Source organism: Chiroxiphia lanceolata, chromosome 2 (genome assembly GCF_009829145.1).
Source record: "Chiroxiphia lanceolata isolate bChiLan1 chromosome 2, bChiLan1.pri, whole genome shotgun sequence".
NCBI lineage: Eukaryota > Metazoa > Chordata > Aves > Passeriformes > Pipridae > Chiroxiphia > Chiroxiphia lanceolata.
The window spans coordinates 32,145,832-32,169,979 of record NC_045638.1 but is presented as its reverse complement, the minus strand read 5'-3'; the positions used below and the strand labels follow the sequence as shown (position 1 = coordinate 32,169,979).

General features: G+C 39.9%; 2 protein-coding genes across 14 annotated transcripts in view; one reads left to right on the top strand and one right to left on the bottom strand.

The window, feature by feature from the left end:
- TMEM131 (transmembrane protein 131) overlaps nucleotides 1-4,857 on the top strand; it is a 92,285-nt gene extending 87,428 nt beyond the window's left edge. Inside the window, exons 40-41 of the mRNA XM_032680677.1 lie at nucleotides 329-492; nucleotides 3,827-4,857. Of these exons, the coding sequence (XP_032536568.1) occupies nucleotides 329-492; nucleotides 3,827-4,123 (461 nt within the window). The 3' untranslated portion in view covers nucleotides 4,124-4,857. The remainder of the gene's footprint in view (nucleotides 1-328; nucleotides 493-3,826) is intronic.
- An 8,818-nt stretch (nucleotides 4,858-13,675) lies between these two features.
- INPP4A (inositol polyphosphate-4-phosphatase type I A) overlaps nucleotides 13,676-24,148 on the bottom strand; it is a 124,222-nt gene continuing 113,749 nt past the window's right edge. For 7 of the 13 annotated variants that reach the window (XM_032679576.1, XM_032679572.1, XM_032679579.1 and 4 more), the window contains one exon: nucleotides 19,177-20,737. In XM_032679576.1, the coding sequence (XP_032535467.1) occupies nucleotides 20,557-20,737 (181 nt within the window). In that variant the 3' untranslated portion in view covers nucleotides 19,177-20,556. Of the gene's footprint in view, nucleotides 16,645-19,176; nucleotides 20,738-24,148 lie in introns of those variants that run through there. The other 6 variants (XM_032679583.1, XM_032679577.1, XM_032679582.1 and 3 more) reach the window with 1 other exon arrangement.

Here is a 24,148-nt window from a genome sequence, read left to right as displayed (position 1 = left end):
CTGCTCCACCTGTAGTTACCTTGTTACCAGGAACTGCTAGGACTCTCAGTATTGCTGCATCCAGAATTGAGTGTGTCCACAATCACTTGGGCTTGTGCTGAATTATACACAGCAAGTGTTTAACCCTTTCTCCACCATAACCGTGACTAACTTTGTAGCCACTGTCTGATGTCAGCCACATGACATGAGATCTGTATTACTGTGTGACCTCTTCTAATCTCACTGCAGCAGGACCTGCAAGAAAAGTATGGGGAATGACTGTGAAGAGTGTTATTCTTGGAAAAAGAGTAAGAGTAATGTACTCAGTTTTATTTCATTTTATTTTTAGAGGTTTTTAGCAAACTTGGTTTAGCTCGATCTGCATATGGGCAGGATGTTCAGAGAAACTGGAGTGAATTCAATAATGTTCCATCATCCATCTGGGATCCTTCAGCTCCAGACTCTGTACCGTCCTGGCCAACAAGCTCGAGTTCCCCAACTCATACAACTGCAGTAAGTATTCAGTCCAAATACAGTGTTTTATTACTGTTACCAACTTGTTCTGTATCTCCATCTAATTTAATTCAGAGGATTTGGAGGTGAAAAAAATTAACTGAAGAATAAAGGAAGAGGGAATTTACACCTACTCATCTTTGTGTGGTTAAGTTGATATGGCTGTCGGACAAAGTCTGCCTGCTTGCTGATGATGAATCCACGTACACTGGATATTTATATTCACGTAAAAATACTTCTTACGAGAGCATCTTGCAGCACTTAAAGTGTATTCCATTTCAGGATTTTAGAAAGAGGTGTTCTGCTCCTGTGCAATGGCTGGGCACTGGCTCAGTCACTTCTAGTTTGAGGGACAGTTGCAAATTAGCCGATATGATAACTTTCAGACTTTGATTCTGCTTTCTGAATCCAGCATTGCACCTGCTTGTAAATTAACAAAATGTCCCCAAAAAGCTTATCTAAAAGACCTTAAATATATTCTTTTCAGCTTAGAAGAAACACTAAAGGACTGAGCATAAAGTGAAGTCTTTAAACTGACTACTAATTTTGATGGAAATCTTGAGTATAGAAAAAGAAGAAAAAACCCCACCTTTTACAGGTTGTAGCACTACACTGTCATCCTTGTGCCATCCTTCTGTCAGACTAAAACTTAGACTGCAACAGCTGCCTCCACTGCCAGCAGAAATCATTCTTCATGTTGACTTCTGAAAATGTTTTTGTAGTGAGTAATAGGCAGTGTTTACTTCACCTGGGAGCAGTTCAGATGGAGTGGGGGAGAGCGGGGGGGCAGGGGAAGCCTAAGAAGGTCACACAGCTTCTTATATACACAGACTCACTGATCCTGCCCTTGTCATGTGGTTACATTGGAGCTGGAACCTCTCTAAAACTATGTAAGGAGAGTTTTTTGGTTTTTGGTCACATGGAGGGCAGGGTTCATCAGCATTTGATGGAAGGAGGGCTTGAGGACAACCAGAACAAGCTCTCTAGCTCTTAACTCCTGTTTCCTGTCTGCTTCTGAAAAATATTTGGAAGTGTGCCTCAGGAAGCATTGAGACAGAAGCCAAGACAAATGGTATAGAAGAATTGTCAGTTACTCCCTTTAAATTCTTTGATGTAGGGAGGAGACATTTTAGGAGCTTATTCAAGGAGAAGGTCACTTAATAAACAAGAAGCAGCAAACTGACTGAAACATTCAAAACCTTTCTAATAACAGTGATTTTTTTCAAATGCTTATGGCAAGCCAGAACGGGAAAGCTTGGCTTTTCCTATTACTGGGCCTCCTTGCTCTAAATGCTCAATAAGAGAGCAGGTACCAGGCCAGGGCCCTGCCCTTTCCTCTGTTCTGGCACAGAGCCAAAGCCATTGTTGCAAACAGCACTTAGACAGTGGCTGTTGTGTTACCCTCTTTTCTAGGAAGGTTTCAGGGGAGTTGATTTTGATTGTTCTCCTTCCTTATTCTAACTCCTGCTTTCCCCTTTTCTGCACAACTGTGCTTCTATACTAAATAGCATTTGACTTCCGGGTCCTGTCTCCCCTCAGCCTTGACTGCATTGCTGGTACTTTTATCCAAGTTTCTTTCTAACCACATTCCCCTACTCCCCTTTTCTGTTTCCCCATGTGTAGTTCTGCCTGCCAGCCACTTTTTACCTTCCTCTACCAGCCTTCAAAGGGCATATCAGGCACTCTTCTTTTCTGCTCATTTCCTGGTTGCTTCTGATTTATTTCCCATAATAGGGTGGACCTTTAGTGTGTTAGGGTTTGTGCCTGTGCAGCAGAGTGAGTGTTTCCTGCTTTATGCTTAGTAGCCTAATGCTTGTATAGCATAAATATAACCATTTATTTGTGTGACAGTAATACACTGTCACCCTGATTTGGCTCTGTTTCTCAGTGATATCAAAGAGTCCTAATGACATTGGCTGGGTTAACCCTCAAGTAATGCTCAAAGCTCCTGTCCAGCGCTCGGTAGCAAATTCTGTGAGGACCTTTTGATATTGTGTTAGCGTCCAACCCATATCAGGTATGATTAGATTGAGCCTATCTTCTTCATTCCAGAGGAGAGAATAAAAACCTGACATGAAGAAATTTTCAGAGTCTACCTTGTTTTCTTTCCTAAAGAGATTTTAATTTAAATCTCCAGATGCAGAGAACACTGATACTGGTTAACCTTTAGTGTGTGTTTTCTAGGGGCAGAGATCTTGGGAAGGGGTACCCTATCTCTCCGCCTAGTAAATCCAAACATAAGGATGTACCTTAACAGCAGTTACTCAACAAGTCCACTGCCTTTGGGATGTATCAAGTTTACTGTATATTTGCAAATTGAATTTACAGCATATGTACATTAAATCTGTTGACACTGAGATATGTGGTGTGCTAAGCCTACATGTAGCAGGTTCTCTGCTAATATTAGCATGAAAGTTATGCTAGCCTTTCCCATCTCTGTCTTTGGCTACTTCTGGGTATCACTTTCCCCGACACCACGGGTTAGGTTCCTCTGCTTGTTGCTTGCTACTGTTTGGCCTTTAATAAAGCAATTGACAGAACCTGGGCCTTGTTCATTCCTGCATGTATTCTCTAGGCTTTCTGTACCTGTCCTATGCATCCCAAATGCATTTGTGACATGATGCAGCACACCTGCATCTGCACCGTGACCACATCAGAGGCTTCCAAGTGTCTTGAGCCAGGACAAACTTACTGGAACTCAGTGATAAATGGCTAGGTCTCCTATCCCCTCTCCCCTCATCAGGAGAAGTTTTGGATGGGGGTTGGAAAGTATATACTAGGAATATGGGGGAGGTACAGTTGGGCTGAACACAGGTAGGTTCATCCAAAACAGAAATGTCTGAATACAGGGAGATAAGTTTGCAAACAGCTGGAAAAGAAAAAAAAATCATAAAAGGACTTTGCTGTTACCGTCCATTGCAACTTGAATTTGTTGGTTTTTCAAGACTATGTTTATCTACCTCATTCTAACTAGGTTGTTTAAGCTTGAGTGTTCTGGCCCTTGTGTGTTTGAAGCTTGAATACTCATAGTGCTTAAATTAGCAATGGTATGGGGATATAAAAGCTCAAATGAAAACAGCCTAAAAGCCTATAATATGATTGCACTCTGCAGGGAAGCTCCCAAACGTGTTCAGTTACATCGGAGTGCGGTTCCTGTGGGAAAGCTCTCCTAAAGGGAGTTCAGAACTCCATGTTGCAGGGAAGACAGAAGGGGTTCCATAGTAGGCTTGCTGCTGCTGCTGCTGCTCAGATACTTTTCTTTCAGGGGGGCTATAAACAAGGTGAAAATAGAGGTTACCAAACTGCTACTTACCTGGCTCTGTCTTTACTGCAGTCAATCCTTGGCAACCCCAGTGGCCTGTGGTCCACCACTCCGTTCAGCAGTTCCATTTGGTCAAGTAACCTCAACAGTGGCCTTCCTTTCACCACTCCAACAAATGCATTGTCAGGCATCGATCTCATGGGTAGTGAAAACTCCTCTGCTGCTCCTCCGCCACCTGCTGCTGCCACTGTTGCCAATCCTGCTGAAGACATGGGACAGACCTACAATCCTTGGAGAATTTGGAGCCCAACGATTGGAAGGAGAAGTTCAGATCCTTGGTCTAATTCACACTATCCTCATGAAAACTGAAGTTAAGTAAAAGGAAAGAACTCTTATACAGGTCACGATACAATTCTGAATGCAAATTTTTGAAACATCATTTTCAGACCGTTGCTGGTCATTACTTCCTCCCCCCCTCCCCCTGTCAGTCATGCTTTCATCATTTGCTCCTTTCTAAAGTCTGTCCTGCAATATGGTAGTGTGAGATTGCAGATAAGCTTGAAAAAGTCTGGGTGTGGTCACAAATCCCAACTACAGCTGAAGCCTGTAAATATGAACAGTTTCACTGGTTTCATATTTTACCATTTGCCATCTTTATTTAGGAAACAATTTGAACTATAAAATGGTCCTGGCATGCAATACTTTTATGAAAAGTACCGGTTTGGTTTTTTAAATTTTTTCCAGTGTTATCCTCCAAGTTCTAATTTAAAATCAAAAAGCACTTTGTGCTAAAATGCAGAGTATTTTTTTAAAATAAGGCTTTGTTAACACAGGTTGTAAGAATGTAAAAAGGAAAAAAAATCAACAAAAAATACCAACAAATCCAACACAAAACCTTAAGAGCAAAGTGGCTGAATGTAAGAGCATTCTGTTGAGACTGTAATACACTTTGTGCTGTTTGTACATTTGTAAACCTGAATGCATTTTTAAGTTGAACTGAAATGCACACAGCCAAGACTTGTGGAAGAAACAAGATACCTTGTGCATTTCTTACAGATACAACTTTGGGTTGTACTTTAAAATAAATACCGCTTTTTTCAAGATTTGTGTGCTGTAGCTCTGTTCCTCACGTGTTTTCTGGACTTGTGTGTGCATGACTCTACTTGGTGTTGCCTTCAGGCCAAAATCTACTGTGCACAGGGCCTGCGTTTCCAGAAACTTCCCTGCACAGGGGACCTGGCTTCTCAACAGCTTGGGTTTGTATCAGAGCAGAGAATAGAAACTCTTCAAGGTTACACAGTGCCACACTCTTGAAAATCCACTGGATTTCAGCAAAAACCTGGAAAAATGTCTGTGCTGTTTGAGTTTCCAATTATGAGGCATAATAGCAGCTGCTGCTGTTTGTTACGCCCATACCTTTATAACACTGTTCATGCATAGGTCTGAACAAGAACATTGCTATTCTTAGATATAATTTATCTGTCCCTTTAAGGTGCCTGTTTCCTTTCATTAACAGTAGGGCAAGCCCCAGTGACTGCATATATTCCTCTGAGCTAAAGCCAAGTAAAAATGAACCCTTCCATTACCAGAAAGAATTAAGAGACTAACAACATAAAATTACTCATGACTCAGTGGCTCTGCTTAAAATTTACAGCAGCAGATTTTTATCAGAATCCATCCTTCAAAAAAGAGTAAGAACAGTATATTTTAATTAATATTGCTTGTAGCATAGAGGTTTTGTATGCAATAAAATGAATGTCTTATTTATTTAACCAAGCGAGCCCTTTTCCAGTTTGCATTATGTAAACAAAATCTCTACAACTGTCAGACTGCTGGCTTCTTGCTGCTACCAGCAGAAGCTTGAAGATAAGATCTCTCAAATAAGAACCTGCAGGAACTCCTTTGTTCTTAAAATTTGGGTATTTCTAGAGCCATGCAAGGTCATGAAATGTTCAACTTGGATTTGTATGCAATTTCCTTCTGAGTAACCGAGTCTCCTACTGCATGAAAATAAAGGGAAAATAAAGAATTAGTAGTTAAGCTCCTGACATGCCAAGGCCTGCTTCTCTGTAAATGGAACTTGGGAAGATAACTAGCAATAACTTCAAGGTGAAAGGAGCTGCTTAAGGTCATGTGCCACTTCTTTCCCAGCAGGTGTTTGCATTGGAATTGATTCTGTGGAGGATAGAAGCAGAAATGGATTTTGAGATACTAATAGTCTGCAGTGGTTTAATTAGGGAGGACAGGAAACAAAAATTCTGGTTTAAAATTCCTTTTGAACAAGACAAGGCAAAACACAAGTTATTTAGACTTCCCCCCCAAAAAAACTGTGAGACATTGCCTTGTGATATTGCAAGTAACCTCATCCACCATTAGAATATTCTTAGTTCTTGTTTTGGAAGAGCTTCCCCTTGAGCACCAATTAAACATTAAGTTCTGGGGTGAAACCACCTGAACTACCAATATCTTTGACACACAGTTTTCACTTTCCTAAGAGAGGAAAAAGCATGTCTTTCTCCCAAAGGAAATATCCAAGGCCTAAAAACCTTATGAGTGTCCTATTTTCCTTCTCCAGGGTTATTTTGGAAAGCACCTTCACTTTCTTATGCCTAGTTCCAGAAAGCAAAAGAGCTGCCTTAAAGTGACAATTGTCACTGACAGAATTTAGGTGAAATAAAATTTGGGCAAAAGTTTGGTATAACTAAAGAAACCTCTGAGATGGTAAGTACATGTCCAAGATGGCTTTTGCTGCCTTCTCCTGAGGTATGTACTCACCAGCTTTTATGGTATAGTCACTCTTTACATGCACTGAAAACTCATATTAAGAGGGGGTGAGGTGGTAATGAGACAGAAGCATCCACAATGAGAATAATAGGACAGAGCTCGTATGATGGGGTAAAAATAAAAGAAAATTATATTTTTGACAAAGCATATGAGAAGTCTTACATAAAAATCTAGATGGGGTTGAAAACATTGCAGCATCCTGGGAGGACAACCTCAATACAGGGAGATCTAAGGTCAAAATTTTGCTTGAAAGCAAAGGTGACTGTTCTCACAGGCAGAATGAACAAGACTGAAGCTCAGACATGAGGGAAGTTCTGTCTGGAGTAAAAAAAACCAGAGGAAAAAACACCTCAGCCTGCTCAGAAGACAGACTGTCCTGGACACCAGGGAGCTAACAGCGCTTAAGATAATTTAAACATTTCAGAGTAGAATCAGGGCCAAACTGCCGTGAGTCAGCTCTACCAGACCTGGAAGCTACTGAGAGTGCAAAGTTCCCAGCAAGGAAGAGAAGCAATTACTGTTAATTTTGGTAATTATTTTGGTGCTTCTAAAGAGCAATTCTATTCTGCTAACATTAAGAAATAGACATTAAAAGCCTGAAAAGTTTCTGGCCTGTTACTAAAACCAGGAAGCCTGAGGTAGGTAAGTATGGCCCTAACATGTGAAATCAGTTTAATTATAATGAGCTGTATTTCCAGAAGTTCTTGAAAGGCATTAGAGATTTTGTTAAAGTGTAAGACTATATCAGAATGGGATATAAAATTCCGGTCAAAGAAAAGTTAGTGTTTGTTTCACAGATGCAGACGCTTGGAATGAAGCAATATACCAATGAGCAGGTCTGGGTCCGGCCCTGGCCACAGCTCTGTCAACAGCGGTACATAATGTAGCTTGGCCACTGCCCTGTAAGAGAAACACCAAACTGGGGGAAACTGTAGGAGGATCTAGGATGCAGAGTGTGAGTAAACAGCAGGTTCTCACCACTGGAGCATCATGGTGAAATTGTACTGAAGTTGTCCACTGCACTTTAGCTGACAGTGAACTGTGCCTGACTAAATGAGAAGTAAAATTAAGAGTGCCCAAAGTAAGAAGCTCTCTGTCACTGAAACCATTTCACCCGGAGTGATGTTTTCACACTGAATACAGCTTTGACTGGGCTTTGTCTGTTTCCCCAAACTGTAATTATGAGGAAGTTTTCTGAGCTCCAGTGTTTCGGCCTCATGAAACGATGACAATTTCAGCTGAGCCAGTTCATTAGAAGAGAGCCACATGCTGGGATTGAAAATAACCCAGCTTCTACTGCATGGTTGGTGCAGCTGGAAGAGTGTCCAGTCACCTCATGTTAAACAGGTTCTGCTTCAAAACCGAGTCTTTTGCCCAATGCTTGTTTATATCTAACGCCACTGAGGGACGGACTTTATGTTCAACTGGTGTTTTAGTCATATAAATACTAAAGGAGTCTTCAAGATGACTGGGTCAGCACACTCTTCAGCAGCCCTCCAAACACAACAGCTAACCATGTTTACTGCTGCTAGTGTGCTGTGTTATCTAGCAGCAAGCAGAGCATGACTTTTTTAATGTGTGTGTATATATATATATATATATATAAAAGAAAAAATCAAATATCCAGAAAGCAAAGCCCCAAGCATCTGTGGGAGCCAGAGAAAATATAATTAAATACTAGCCTAAACTCTGGGAAACTAATAAAAATTGGCCATCTTAAGAAGCAATGAAAACCCTAATATCACTATATTTGCTGAAACACAAGGACTGGCATAAACAAAACTTTTTTTTTTTTTTTTTAACCAAGAAAAATGCAGAAAGCAGAAGGAAATGCCAATAAAGATTTTATGGCTCCCTAATAAAATCCCCTTGAGGTGTTTCTGTCAAGCTGGAATCTCCAAAAAGTGGTCCTTCAGGAAGGACCTGTATCTGAGACTGGATTTTGCTCTCTATGTGCCCATTGTGAAGCAAATATTTGAGTCAGTGTCATTAATACTGTGGGACCTTCAAGGGTTACACTGACTCTCTCCTGAAATTTTACAAGTTAACACTCAAGTAGTCCTTGAGTGGCAGCAGCGAGTGGGATGTTCTAACACTGCAGTAATGGGATTCACATGGGACTCTTGCAAGCTGTGAAAAATCACAGTTCAATTCCTTGCCCTAAACAAGATGGGATCTAGAGCCTGTCATTCTACAAGAGACAAAAGATACTGGCTGGGAAGGGCATGAAGGGGGTCAGGTGGGTGGAAAGATAATTCTAGAAAAGAGGTACAGACTGCCCATTTTATAATTCTGGGGCTAATAAAATATTCCCAAGGGGGGGAGACACACCAATCCAAACCAACCAAACAAAAAACAACAACAAAAAAGCACCCCAAAAACCACCAGCACCAATTACCTATTCTGATAAGTTTCCTGAGTGTTTTTAGTACAGGTCCATGGCAGGACAAAATCACTTGTTTTAGTTTAGTTCCAAGGAACTGGCTGGGAAGCAAGTGCACTGGGAAAGGAGCACCTGGAGCAGCTTCTGCCTCTCCCAGGATCACTCAGTGGCACATTCTGGAGTTGCTGTCACGGAAGACAAGACTCTCTGAGAGAGGACATTAACCTGCTTTAAGGCACTGTAGAAGACAACAGAGGCTCAGGAGGACAGCTCATTGCCCCTCGAGGGAAATACACAGAAGCTGGAATCAGGAGACTATTATACTCCTTCACCATGTGCATAGACTATAATGCTTTCTGGAATGGGAAAGGACTTTCAGCCCCTTCAGCTTTACCTTGCCATCCTCCTGCTATACCTCGTCCTTATCAGTCACATTAATGACCAGACAAATCCTGCCAACCTGCAAGAGACTGGCAACAAAGAATGAAGTAGGTCCCCAAAATCTATGCAACATTCTTCATTAAAATGGGTATGACTCATCTTACAGCTCACAGGAAAATTCCTGTTGTGCTATATAAACTAGAAATCTTTTCAGACAACACTAATTTTAAGGAATAGTCACTTATGTCTCATCCCAAACCAGAAACAGAGAAGCTTATTCCTGTGAGCTTCCAATGCAGATCGAACTGTCAAACCTTGCCCACATTTAACTACCTGTCAAATTCTTTTCTGTGGCTGAAGATTTGATCTCCAATTCAAGGGAGGGGTAGGGTGTAAAAATTAAGAGTTTAAGAACACATCAATAACGTCTTAAAGCTTCAGTTACTCTATTCTGCTATGGCCTTTGCTTAGTTTATCTTAATATTTTGAAATAGTCAGGGCAGGGAAAGGAGGGGAGGCACATAAGGAATAAAACAATTCAGTTATTTTTAGAAAGTTAGTGACAAATTCAGATTTTCTGTACATGTGAGGAAGGGAGGGTGGAAAGAAGAGGTTTAGATTGGCTTTTAGAAAAAATTTCTTCACAAGGGGTGAAGGGTTGTCAAGTATTGGAACAAGGGTGCTCAGGGAAGTGGTAGTGTCACCACCTCTGGAGGTATTTAAAATATGTATAGATGTAGCACTTGGGGGCATGGTTTAGTGATGGACTTTGCAGAGTTAGGTCAACAGCTGATGATCTTTTCTGGTCTAAATGGTTCTGTGATTCTACGTTTCTATAAAAGATGATTCCTTTCTCTGAAGCAGCTGAATGCAACAGTTTAAATAAATGCTCCAAAAGGATAACTCAGCACAGCTAAAACATCCATGCTACAACAATCAGCTCAACTGAATATCTAATGATTATGCAGAGTTTAATTTCAGATGTGCAAATATGGGAGCTGGCCACTGGCTGTGAGTTGAAACCAGGTGCATGGAACAAGAATGAGCTGTAATGTGTGCTGACTTAGTGCCCTTACATGCATCAGCTGTATGCAAAAATCCATATGGTGCAGTTATTAGAACAATAAAAACTGCATATTGCTTAAGTCAGCAGGTTGAGCACCAGAAAGCATCAGAAAATAGATGGTATTTGTCCCGGGTTTGTACTTTAACGGAGCCTCCTTGTGAAAAGCCACTGATTTGGTCTATACAGCAATACTAACTCGTGAGGAAAAAAAGGCTTTCAGGAACTCTGATTAAATCGGCACACTGGAAAACACGTCCCCCAACTCAATAAATTTGAGTAATGCCATTTCTTCCCTTTGCAGAGTGAAGAATGAGTTTCCTACTGTTTGGATAAACAGCACCCCTCTGTGGCTATGAACAGCATTCTGGCCGTCGCAGCAGTGCCTGCTGGCCTTACCATTTCCGCTACGGCTTTTCCTGACACCTACAAAACAAAATCCCAGCTATAGTAGTAACATTTTGCTTTAATACGTTGTGCTTTGGGAAAATTAACACTCCTTTCCCCACCTCCAGACTATACAGCTACCATTGCTCAACAGGAATGCGCTATAAGTCCTAAACCAAGAGGAACTGGAAAGTTCCTACAGTTCAATAGGGAAAGTCCACAAATCGGGGAACAGTTAGTCATACCAGGCTTTTACTTCTCTTCAAGCATGGTTTCACAACATGCCAGACAAGCCTAATGCAATAAAACTAGGTATTCCTGTATTTACTTTAATATTTCTTTCATCAAACTTTCTAAAATGAACCACTCTTCTACATGCTTTCAGTATCTCTTTTTCTGTATCTGCTCACGTAACAAAATTAGTTCTCCAATATTGAATCTCTTTAACTGTGATATTCTGTACATGTTCGAGACACTCAGCTCTTCCAATTCACACAGGACATTTTTACAACTCATTTCTACACCTGTACTTGAGAATTTTATGTGGGTATTTTGTATTTTTGCTCAAATCTCCAAACACATGCATTGGCTCTCCCCTGCTCTCTTTCCATCCACTTTATCCATGTGAAAGGCCTTTGCTGAGCTCTTTTCCGGGGTTCAGCATCCTCTCCCCTTAAGAGTATTTCAGTTCTTATTGTTTGTGCTGTCCCACTAACTAGTTTCAATCCCAAAGCTCTGCTGCAGCCCTGCTCTCTTCCAGGTTGCATCAGGAGCCTTGTGGAAGATTCCCTCATAGTTGAGGAGCTGGTGATCTCAGGCAGTTCCTGCCCACTGACCTCTCACAAGCACAGTAGTGGCCACTGCACCACCAGCAGATGAAGAGTATGCCTCCATTCCCTGAATTACTGCTGAGCTGATGAACCTTCTCAGAGGAAATGAGCTGGGACTGAGGAATACAAGCCAGATGAATTTTTAGCAGCGCTGCCATGTTTCCACTCAGTAATTAAGCATTCTACTGGTTGATATGTCTCAGTAAGTTTTGTTCTAATTGCTGCCATCAGCCGTGTCTCACAGGTATTAAAAAAGTTATCCACTTCCAGAGACTACTCCCATGTAGGTATTGTAAAGCCTTATTATTCATACAGAGATTCACTTTTTTTGAAGAACTAGAAGTTTCATGAAAATACTCTAACAAGAAACTGAGAAAAGTCAAAGAAACTCCTCTTCAGCCACTTGCCAACAGACTTTGAAGTTGTGGATATGGCCACAGCATTTTTAGGAACACACTCATACAACTTAAAGTTTGATTGAAAATGTAAGTTCATGTGCTTTAACTGGAAGTCCTGACAAGCTTATGGGAAATTTGGTCGAAACACAATGTGAAGAATGTGGAATAAAATACCATGGTTAGAGGAAAAAAATGGGGCAGGAATAGCACTGAATGAGAAAGTTCTGATGTCAGAAAAAAAAATACAGAAAATCCCATCAGTAGGACTGTATCCTATCGTAGCTAATGAATGCTATTCCAGACCTGATGGATGTCTCTCAAAAGACCTAGGATAGACCCCCTCATGTTTGTTACAAACCTACAACATGAAGGGCATTTCACCAACATTTTCAGAGCATTTCTATAGCAGGACATAGTCTCCAGGATTTCAGTGTTAGACGCCAGTGCCATCATCTGCCCAATACCAACATTAATTGGTGGCAATTTAATCCCCTAAAAAAAAAAGTTATTTCAATCTCGCTCTTCAGAACTTCTCAAACTTGCACTTCCCCAAAGAAAATGGCTGGCACCGCTGTGGGACCACTCTGGACATGTGGGAGGGATGCCCTGGCCTGGCCAGCCGGGCAGGGATGTTGTAGGTGGGAATATGTGGGTGGATGCAGGTAAAAGGGGGTGAGCAGAAGGCCCCTGGCTGGGTCACTGTGCTCCCAAACCTCCTGCATGTGCCTGCTCACATGTGGGCCCCTGGGAGTTTCCTACAATGAACAGTGTTACAACCATTCCCAGTGTCGGGAAGGTATGGAATACCCACCAGGCCTCCTGCCTGCAGGCACAGCCGGGGTGTGGCTTGAAAGGTTGATGCAGTCCTGTGTTAATTGTGTTGATGTAAATCCCTCTCGTTACTTACCCTCGTTACTTACACGATGGCCGGTTAATCACGCTGCAAATAAACTGACAAACTGCATCCATCCTGAGTTGCAACGGGGAAAATGTTTCATGAGCTGGGAGCAGAAAGTTTGCCTGACACTTAAAGTAATGTGAGAAAGAGGTTGCTGTTGAGTTGTGCCTTTAGGCCCTTCATAGCCTAAAAGTCTTGTCATTCATTAGGAAGAGCTATTTTAAACAAACCTAGATCCAGCTGGCAACAATACATAGATAAAAAAATTCTGAAGTGGGTCTTAGACATGTTTAAGAATTCACAAACTGAAAAAGGCTGAAAAAGCTTAACCTTGAAATCAAAATGACAATCAACAATGAAAACCTATCCCTGCTGAAAAACAGCCCAACTGCTAAAGCTGCTGGAGGGATGAGTTGGCTGAAGGGAAAGCAGCAGCAGAGAAAGAATTCTATTAATGGAAGGAAGAGGGGGAAAAAACAGAGAACAAAGCTCAGGAAGGCCTTACAGAAGATTAATAGAGAAAGTATATAAAATTAGAAAGAAAAATACCTTATATTGCTTTTTTATTTAGCTGTTGCTGCTGAACGTGTAGCATGTGGGACAAGCTGGTGCCTGACTTAACTACAGAAAACTGATAGCAGCTGTAAGTAACTACTTCCTGACTTGAACATCTGTGCAAAATGTCTCCCTACACAGCTTGGCTTAATATATTCTGTAACAGATAAAAGAGTATCAAGTCAAGGAACCTGAAAGTGTTTATTTTCATTTACCACAAACACATTAAAAGTAAGACACCATTTGTTATTCTTGTCAGTTCTTTATTGGTTGTCATCCTAAAGACTAGCACATTTACAGCATACATGGATTGGATGAACTAGAATATATAAAACAGTAGCTATATGTTTATGATATATTAATACTGCCCAAAACCAAATAAATAAAAATATTTCAAAGCACAAAGCTTGGCAAATACAGTTGTGTTGGGACAAAACTGTGTCGTATTATACAGTAATTTTACACGTATAAATGAAACAAAAGGCAACTGTGCTGTAGGTACTTTCACAGAACATACACAGAACATACTTGGCAACAGTTTTCTTTTTTTACCTTTGTATGTTTTATAATTTAAAAAATGTACTCAAAAAAAGAACATTAGACAGAATTTCATTTTACAGTAATCCTTAGATTCACCTCTCCTGTGCAACAGAAAAGTTTACTTCACCCTTGTGAAGCGTCCTATGTGGATTTCAAGTTTCACAGTTTTTCTTTTTCTGATGAACTGCTTGAGATCTTGCTGTTTGTGACGCCCTTTAAACGAGCCCATGGGTGTGCATGTGCTGACCATGCCTTGTACAGAACACGTGAGCTGGACAACAGCATTTTACAGGTAAGCTTACTGAAATCAGAGTATTTTAAACAAAACAATGCAGTACTTGGGACAGCTGTTCCACCACACACATACGAAATTCAGCAACTTTTTCTGATTACACTGGTGTACAAAATAAATAAAGCTCTAGAGCAGATCTAATGATTCTTGGTCACAGTCTAAGTGAGTGGTGCTGCTATTTGCTATAAGAGACCTCTTGTTATTTTCTTCTGAAGCTGAACATTGGAAGATTTTTAGTGTAACAATACAGGACTTAAAACAAAATTAACCATGCTTAAAATATACAAAATAAAATTATCAACTCATAAAAACTAAGGGATATAAAGAGTATAGTTTATACAAAAATAAATGTAACATTTAATAACAGGCCAGGAGCTGAAAGTTGAGCAGAACTAATGTAGTAACATGTCTAAAGAGATCCCACTGAAAAGTTTTTCACGATATATTTGTTTACTTATTAGCAAAAAATAAAACAAAATCAACATTTATTAACTGGTGAACAGAGTTTGTAGCATTTCCAAGGGACTGTTCTACTGCAGATGATTTGTTCAGACCTGGAGTAGGTACTACAATACACTGCTTTTGCACAGAATTCTGTGTTTTGTTATCCTAGAGAGTCTGAAATAATAATAACAGCTTAGTTCAGCAGAACTCTCTGACATGCTGCTTTGTGTTAAACTGCAAAAAGCAAAATGCAAGAACTGCTGGACCTGTAACCCCCAAACCTACATGGGAGCAGAATGAACATGGCTGATTGATAGAGCAGTGACAGCACAGACAAACATCAGTGAGAGGAAGAAAGAAATCAGGAAACAGCCATATACTTACCTGGCTGTTGCTACTCTTACAAAATAAATGGGCAGATTTTTTCTATTCTAAAATTCAGATCCTTAGAAACCAAGAGGGAAAGGACACGGTGTGCTGAACAAAGTTAGCTAGAAATTATTTGATCCTGTTAAAATTTGGAAAATAACATTTAGCTCCTTTTTAAAATGCTATCTTAGCTTTGAAGGCAATTATTTCTGAGATCTGTTGAACATTTTTTACCAAATGCTATCAAACTGATCACCTTTGTCCCAAGCTAGAACCCACCTGCAGTTCTCAGGCACAGGCAGTAGCACATGAGGAGTTCCTTTCTATCAACATGGGGCATCACTGCCTTCCTCGGAAATACCCTGACATCAGTCACTTCCCCCTGCCAGGATTCTGAACAGGTAAAATGCAGAGGTAAACAGAAACCAGTTTTGGTTATGGAGTAGCAGGGATGAGTTGGGCACTTTGAGCACTCTTTGTATTGACATACAAAATTGATATAGAAAAAAAATCAAACACTGATCAAAACAATGTGGTGCCCCGAGACACTAATGCTTACAATCCAGAAGTGATATAAAAAGCCGTGGGTAAAAATGTGTTAATTAATGTACAACACCATGGAACAGATCAAACATGTCATGTGCAACATGAGCAACGTGCTTGTTGCACTTGCCTTAGAGCGGGGAGGGACAGGGGGAACTGTTGCTGGCATTAATTGGTTAAGCATCATTACATTTCTGAAACATTTTTTTAAAATCAGTTGTGTGCCCAAGGGCTTATCTGTTGAAGACAACAGGAATTTGTTTTATTTGAACAGAATTATAAGCCAGACTTCATATGTCTGGCCTTTTACATATTGTTAATTTCATATATGAAGATGGCATCCTATATACAGTAAAACAATTTAGCCTCCTGGCTTTTATTGTGCTGATTTTTTTAAGTTAAACTCCCATTTCTTGATTGTAACAACACATTCTACAGTTACGAGACTGTCTAGGATCCAATCCCTTTTTATTTACAACTTCTGAGTTTTACTCTCAGTTTTAAAAAGTTTATGAAAAGCTCAATCTCAAGTCAACTCAGTATAAAAAGATGTTATGTGAAACAGCTGCCTAAATGCCGTTCCTAGAGTCCTTTCCCATCCAGGAGGTACCTAGCTATTTGCATATAGGTAATTATTAAGTATCACAATATCTGCTCATCTTACATACACTGAAGGCTATTTAAACGGGCAGAGAGTCATCACACTATTCTCAAGCTAAGGTGTTGGAATAATTGTTACTATAGATTCCAATTCTGTAAGTAACATGCTCTGTATAACCTAGCGAAACGTACAAAAAGGTTATTTATCTCTTCTGGATGACAAACTCATGTATTAGTCTAGAGTGTATCCACAGGTTTTAATGGAACAGCAATTAAAGGACATGGTATGTTTATGTTTCAACTTTTCCATAAGTTCCTTCTGGAGGCCTGTAATACTTTGGGAAAGCCTTCAGTTGCAGGGAATTAAATGCATACTTGCGACATCCAACATTCTTCATTGTATTTTCTCGGCGACAACCCTCACTGGGGAAAAAAAACAAGCACAAAAAATGACAGCAGTAAAAAGGAAAAAAAAAAAAGACTTAGATGAAATGAACTGGTTATCTCATAGCATTAAAAAAAAGTTGGTTATATTTAATGAGCGTTTAATTAATTTGCCACTGCAAATATTAAAAATGATGACTCATCATACAATGCTGGTAAGAAGCACACAGAATGGACACATGCTATGTCTGATTGCTAGTTTTGCATTTCTGGAAAGCAGCAGCACTTCTACTGAAAAAGTTCTTTCACGACGGTTTCATGTATTTCAGGGTACACTGCTGAGGAGTTCACATGCGGCTTCATTGCACAAGGGATCCCAAAGAATTGCTTAAAAGCAGTTCTGCTAATTTATTAATACATTAAGCTGAAAAAGAAAAACTGCTGATCTCTCTATAAGACCTTCAAAGTAATTTTATTGTTCCCTGTATGTCAGTATTATCAGTACTTACTTAAAAGATTAGAGCTGATACAAAAATAATGACTTTCCAGTTATCTCTGCATGCATAAATTGAATTGAAAACCAACAGAGTCTAAAAAAAAAATCTTAATCATGAAATAGCAGCTTTGCTTAGGTGCAAAAAAAGACTGTCTCTGTTGACAGTCATCACCCCAATGAAACAAAGCTGTGCAGAATTTAACTATCACCCACTGTTTTGGTGCAACTGCCCCCATATTACAAAGAGGTTCTGTGCTACAATAGAAAACTACTCTGGTTATAAGGCTTCTTTACATTTGTAACTCTAATTCAGAGTTCCTTTGCTTATATCCAAAAAACAGACATACAAAGAGGAAGCACTATCTTTTAAATATATATTATAAATCAATTTAGGCTTGCAGGAGAATGTCTTTCCCTGACTGAGGACTGAAACCTAAACAATTAATACTAGACCTTCATGGCAAAGTGTACAGTACAACATCTTATGGTGGAAATGTCACATTAGTCCTGTCTTGGAGATGGCTGCAGCATCTACCAGGTAAGCTGTGGTCATCTGATTCAAAAGGAGGGTTTGGATTCTGGTTCAGTTTGAAAGCTCTTGTACTCTCACTGACTTCACTGTTCTTCTAATTTTGGTCAATGAAACTGGCTGTAACTGTGTTCTGTATGTAACATCTACTTTAACTTCATAACATACTGTAACCTTTTTGCTTTAAGAAACAGTAAGTTTGAAATTTGTCTCCAGAGCACATTCTGTGCTTGCCTTTTATAGAACAGACATAGAACATGGTTTTCCTGGCATTGGTTTTTGTGTTATAGAACTCCCCCAATGGCTGTTGCAGCTAAACAGATTCATCAAAAAATTGCACAAGTTACACTTCAAAGCACTAATAAAAGCAGTAAGTTTAACTAGCAAATATGGGATGCTGGATGAGCACTTTGACTCCAAAGTGAATCACTCTGTTCACAATGCATTCCACTGCATCTGGTTGTTGCACATGCTCCTCTGTGGCACAGAGATGGTGACAAAAACGTATTTTACACACACCATTTCATGTGCCATCTTTCTTCTGCTGTAAGCAGTAAGCAATACAGCATCTTAAATCTCAATGCCCAAATGAAAGCACAGACCAAGCTCAAAAAGGAAAAACCCAAAACTTGTCCCCACTAAAGAAAAAAGAAAAAACCTATTTGTTTTCAAAAAGCCTAGATGAATTTAGGTGTGGTCTTACTGCAATTCTAAGTGACAGTCATGAGCAGTGATGATACTTTGAAGAGATTAATAATTTCAGGGAGTTCAGTGGACATGCCTGCCACTCTACTATCAGAGGGTGGTCAGACACTGGACCAGGCTCCCCAGGGTCATGGTCCCAAGCCTGACAGAGCTCAAGCCTGACAGAGCTCAAGAAGCATTTGGGCAATGCTCCCAGGCACATGGTGTGATTCTTGGGGATGGTCCTGTGCAGGGCCAAAAGCTGGACTTCAGTGACCCTTGTGGGTCCCTTTCAGCTGTGATTCTACTAAAGTTACTTTCACATCTTGTTAGACTGAGCCTAGGACACTCACTGCGTTGCAAGAACAAGGCCACAGTCCAAGCTCACAACTGTTTGCTTTGTAAAAAGGTAGACTGGGGCGCCCAATAGTAAATGAACCAGTGTTAATCAAAAAGAAGAGATGATTACTATGGAGACACAGTGGTACCAGGTATCAGCAGAGGACATGGGTATGTCCAATACCATCATACCATGATTTTAAATCTCATCATCAGTAAGGATGTACCTAAATTCATAGCAACTAAAAATAAATAGGATACATGCTTAAAAAAAAAAAATATATATATATGTATATATATATAAAAACCCAGATATGTCTTTCTGGTGTTTTGTTTTTGTTTTGTTTTGTTTTTTTCCTTTTAAAAACAAAATTGGAAGAATAGTGAGGAAAAATATCAGGAGATAGTGTACTGTACAGTCTGATTTCATGAAGACACAAATATAACACACACTTTTTTTTTTTTAGTTAGAATAATTAAATCCAAAGTTAGGATTTAATTTTAATTTTTATTCTAACTGTGCTTTTTTGGTTGTTTTTTAGCATACCTCTTCCAGCAGCTTTCAAATTCCATTAAAATTGATAATAAAAGCTATAGCTACCTATAGTTTTTGAGCAAGTTAATAATAGTAGAAAATACAAATCACAGTACTAGTTCTCCTCAGAAGCCCAAAATCATCTCAGGCACCAAGCGAAGTAAATCCCTTTATGAATTTATCAAACTACATTAAATGAGGTTAGGTTTTTTTTAATCAGCTATTGCTATTGACAAGCTCTGCCAGAGCACTGAACCAACAAAACCTTTCAGTTTAAACAGGCCTCCCCCAGTTTGATGTTATATATAAATGATGATCAAATTTATCTGCATCACTAAACTAGGTAAGCCGCTTTAGTTTCACCACCTAAATACATGTTAACTTACCATCATTCGTTTAGCACTAAGTCACTATCAGCATCATAATTTATTAAAGCTGTCCAACACTTAAAAATGGAATAACAGTAATATTTAGTCTAATGTAATTAAAATAAAGCCCAATGGAAAACCTCAAACCCACTTACTACAGGAGCTAACTGATACCTCCCTCTTCTTGCCTGAAATATTAAAGACCAATATCTTTATCTTCTAGGATGGTAATGACTCTATTTCAGAATAAGTTCTATAACAGAGCACCTGAAACAGATAATAGATCATTAGCAGGCTAATGCCAATTACATCCCCTTCCTAACCACAAGTTATTCTCTTTATGTCTTTAATACATTGCAAAATGCAGATCTACAAATTGAATGAAATAATTCTGCATGCAGCACACGGCAAGTTGGTTTTTAAGTGGGTACACTAGTCTATTAGAACATACTTAACCATGAGAAAGGAACAAGACTATGGTTCTACAAACTGTCCAGTAATTTGGATATTATGCTTTGAAATGAAGGTAGAAATTTGTTTAAATAAATTTCTTACAATTTCTTATAAACCCCACCCGTGTTTTTATTTTTCTCTTCATACCTTGTAAAAATGAAAGGCAAGATTAGCATACCCCTTAAATATACAAAAAGATACAAATTCTTTTCAGATAGAGTTCCTTTCTCTGGAATACATGAAACAAGTAACATAAAACTATATTTGGTAAGAGATCTTCAGGCCAGCTAAAGTAACGAGGTAACAGGCCAATGTCAGACTATGTTACAAGCACTGAAAGCAGAACAATAATTTAAAGTTTCAATACAATTCTTTTTGATAAAATAATTTGATGTATATTTACAGTTTAGTACAATAGAAACGTAAAATTGTAAGGCATAATAATAATTCTTGGCAGACAATGCTATGACACATTCCTTTGTCCAGCGGGTACCAAGTGGCAATACACATTCAAGCACTTTTTTTGTTTTTGTTTTTAACTTAATCTTCACTTGCAACGTAATCTGGCCACCAGGTACGCTATGCTCAGGAACAGCCACACAATCAGTAAATTGGGGCTGAGAGCTAGTAAAGGAATAGAGTAGAGGAGGCTGGGATCTAGTCTGAAATCTCGGATGGGCACCAAGCCACTCAAGTTCTTCTGCGTGACTATCTCCCGTGTTCCAATGCTGTGAAAAGGAAGAAGGTTGGGAAGAGGGAAAATAAAACAGAAAGGAAGACAGACATGCAAATGAATGCATAAAAAGAGATGGCAACACAAGGTGGTCAAGAAAATGAAAAAACATGGAAGAACGCACAACAAAATCAGAAGATGGAAGTAAAGAAAGAGTGGAAAAAGGTCTCAAAAATATGCATCAGTACAATTGTAGAAATAAGGAGAGGGAAAGAGAATAAAAGAGAAAAATAAGAAAGAAGTACTGTAGTCTAGTGAAAATAAACACATGTAGGTTGAACATAAATGGTTTTCCATGTTCATTCTTTCAGATTACCAAGCAATAATACCCCATGCTGCTCTGCCATGCTTTGGCATGCTGCAAAGAAGTGGAGCTCTGAAAAGCAAGCTGAACATGAATAACCATTGTAGTATTTGACCCTTTCAAACATCTTTCCATGTGGGCGGCAGTGCATTAGTTTAACCTCTTAACTACCTGTTCAACATGTAAACAAAAAAACCCAAATCACCCATTTGTTTTTCTGCTTTGACGTGAATTCAAGGGTGTATCAATATACTTCTCAAAATGCATGTTTCTGAAGTGCCTCAATATATGCACATGAAGGCAAAACATGCTGCAAAGCCCATCTCATTGTGCCCCCACTTCCTACACTGAGCACTGGAGGATACAGTGGCAAACACCTCTTCAGGTAACCTGAGGCTTTGTAGTGTGGACTTCCATAGTGGATCACTCTTATATCTTGTGCAGTCCAACTCTAGTTTGCAAAGCAACAGCTAAGTGCAACCTGTGAGCCTGATCCTGATAAAACTAGCGCACTCCCTCCATCCATAAAAACTGATCCATAACCTTGCTGGTTGCACAGCAAGGTTAGGTAACCAATGGACAATGTCCTGGAAGAAAACAGATAGACCCTGGAGGTGGTGAGAGAGAAAAATAGCATTCTGAAGCTGGTGACACTTCAAGTCAAATGGAGTTAGGTGGGCAGGAAACGAAACCAAATGTATTTCTGATCTGAATTAACAGATCCAAATCAGTGATCAAAATATGTTTTCCTGGTGCCTACACTGGACAAGGGCAGACTGCATCTGTGATGCCTACAAATCCCAATTATTTTTGTAGTGGTAGGGAGGAGGATGTGTGTGTGTGATCAGAAGAATCAGTCAGTGGAAAGCTAATGTTGACTGGAAAGTGGTGGATAAAGGCTCAGTAAAATAGCCTGGAGGAAGTAGTGTTTTAGAGTATAGATAAAAAGCAAAACAGTGGGAAAGGAAAAGAAGGAAGGATCAAAATGACAAGATGGCATTATCAAAATCACATGCTACATCTCTACCATTAAAAATTAGTATCAAGCTACTCAATTTTACACAAGGACATATGTACAGACACATATGGTGGGAATGGAGGCAAGAGCTGGAAAGTGCTTCCTTGTCACTGTTGGCCCATGTAGATGCTTCTACCCGAGGGGTGAAAAGTCACCTTTTGGATATGTCAAATATACCAAACTGTGCAGTGTCTTAAATAAAATGTTAATCAGCAGATTACCTCTCGGAGAGGACTAGGGTAAAGAGACAAAGCAAATTCCCTGCTAATTCAGCTTGCATATGGGAATCCTCCCATGGCTGCCCCATGCTGGACACTGCTGGTTCCACCCAGCTTCAGTGGACCCACTGCAGTCACAGCTGAGCCCCTCAGCCACGCTGGGGCCTCAGGGAAAGCCTGTGTAAGAAAAGGTAAAACACTGCATGGCAGTGAAGGACAATGGGAAAAGATGTGAGAAACATCCCTGTGAGCACCAAACGGAAGCAGAGTTTCCCCCTGCAGCCATGGAGACGACTGCACGACAGTCCAGCCCATGGAAAGGACCCGTGCTGGAGTGGAGGAAGAGTGTAAGGAGGAAGGAGCAGCAGAGAAGAGCTGTTATGGACTGACTGCAAACCCCCATTCCATATCCTCTGTGCACTGCTCAGCATGGGGAGGAGGCAGAGGAGCTGAGAATGGAGGACCAGAGTACTTGGGCCTAGAACAAAAGAGGTTGTGGAAGGCAAGGTTCTTTAATTTTTGTCTTTGTTTCTTAACATCCCAAATCCACTTGCAAAAAATCAATTTTCTATAAGCTGAGTCTGTTTTGCCTGTACCAGTAATTGGCAAGGGATCTCCCTGTCTTTATGAGCTTTTTCATATATTTTCTCCCCCTATCCTGTTGAGGGGAGGCAGTGAGTGAGCAGCTGGGTGCGCACCTGGCAGGTGCTCAAGGTCAACTCCACACAATTTTATTCTTAAAGTATATCAATAACTGAAGACATCCAAGCAAGTTTTTCATGGCTGTTTTATTGCAGTGAGTGGTCATATCCAAACATGACTCTCAGGACTTTATTATGTAATTCCTTTTAGACAGTACCATGGCAGCTAGAAGAGATTACTTCCCTCACCCCATTTCCAGTTGCTTTTCAAGAGTCCCTGTCAAAGACAGCTCTCCTCTGCTGGCTAAACTGCTTGTGTTGCAACTTCCTAATTGTTTTAATGAAAATGAGCTAGGCTACCTGAAACATGTAAAGGATTTTGCTACACACAATGATTTTGACTGAAACTGCCTTAGAGCATACTCACACAAACATCTCCACTGGCATTTCTGACAGGACAGAAATCTGGTAGGGGAAGGGACAGCAGGGATTCACAGGTCTAATGGGGAGTGTTGGCTGCAGATGGAAGAGGCTACATGATCCATCTGGACTTTGACTCTTGATCTGCCTTTACTGGCCAGGCAGCCACTTCCTCTGTAGCTTGGACTTCCAGACATATCATCAAGATTTTACTACTTGTAGGCTGTGAGTTACCATATATTTCATTAAAGACTGGAAAAGCTGTAACTTATTTACAGAAAAGTGAGTTTATTCTAATAGGATATTTGTTTCTAAGGTGAAAACCACAACCTTGTATCTGTGAATTTCTACAAGAATCCACAATGAGCACTCTTCGTTCTCTCCCTGATGTCCATGCTCACTGAATGCAACTATCACAAGACCAGAAAGGAAGGGAAGTCCTTGAGGAGAAGTGGGAACTAACACCTCCGAAGATCAACATCACATGGAAGAAGAGATGCTTTCTTAATTTTTTTCAAGAATGGAGCAAGGATGCTTTTCTTCTCTGGGAAGTTACCAGTAGAGATTAAATACTTCCTCTTGAGTCTCACAACTTATTAGTACCTCTTCCCTGTCTTTCCAACTACCCCAGAAACTTCAAAAGTCTCCAAGAATGAACCAAACCTTCCTTTTCCAGTACAGCTGCACAAATAAAAGAGCCAAGCTAAAAGAAAAATACCCAAGTTTTCTGAATGCCCTGGAAGTAATTTGCCCTTTCATGTCCTATATATATCATCTAGGCCAGGCCAACCTGTCCAGGCTGAAA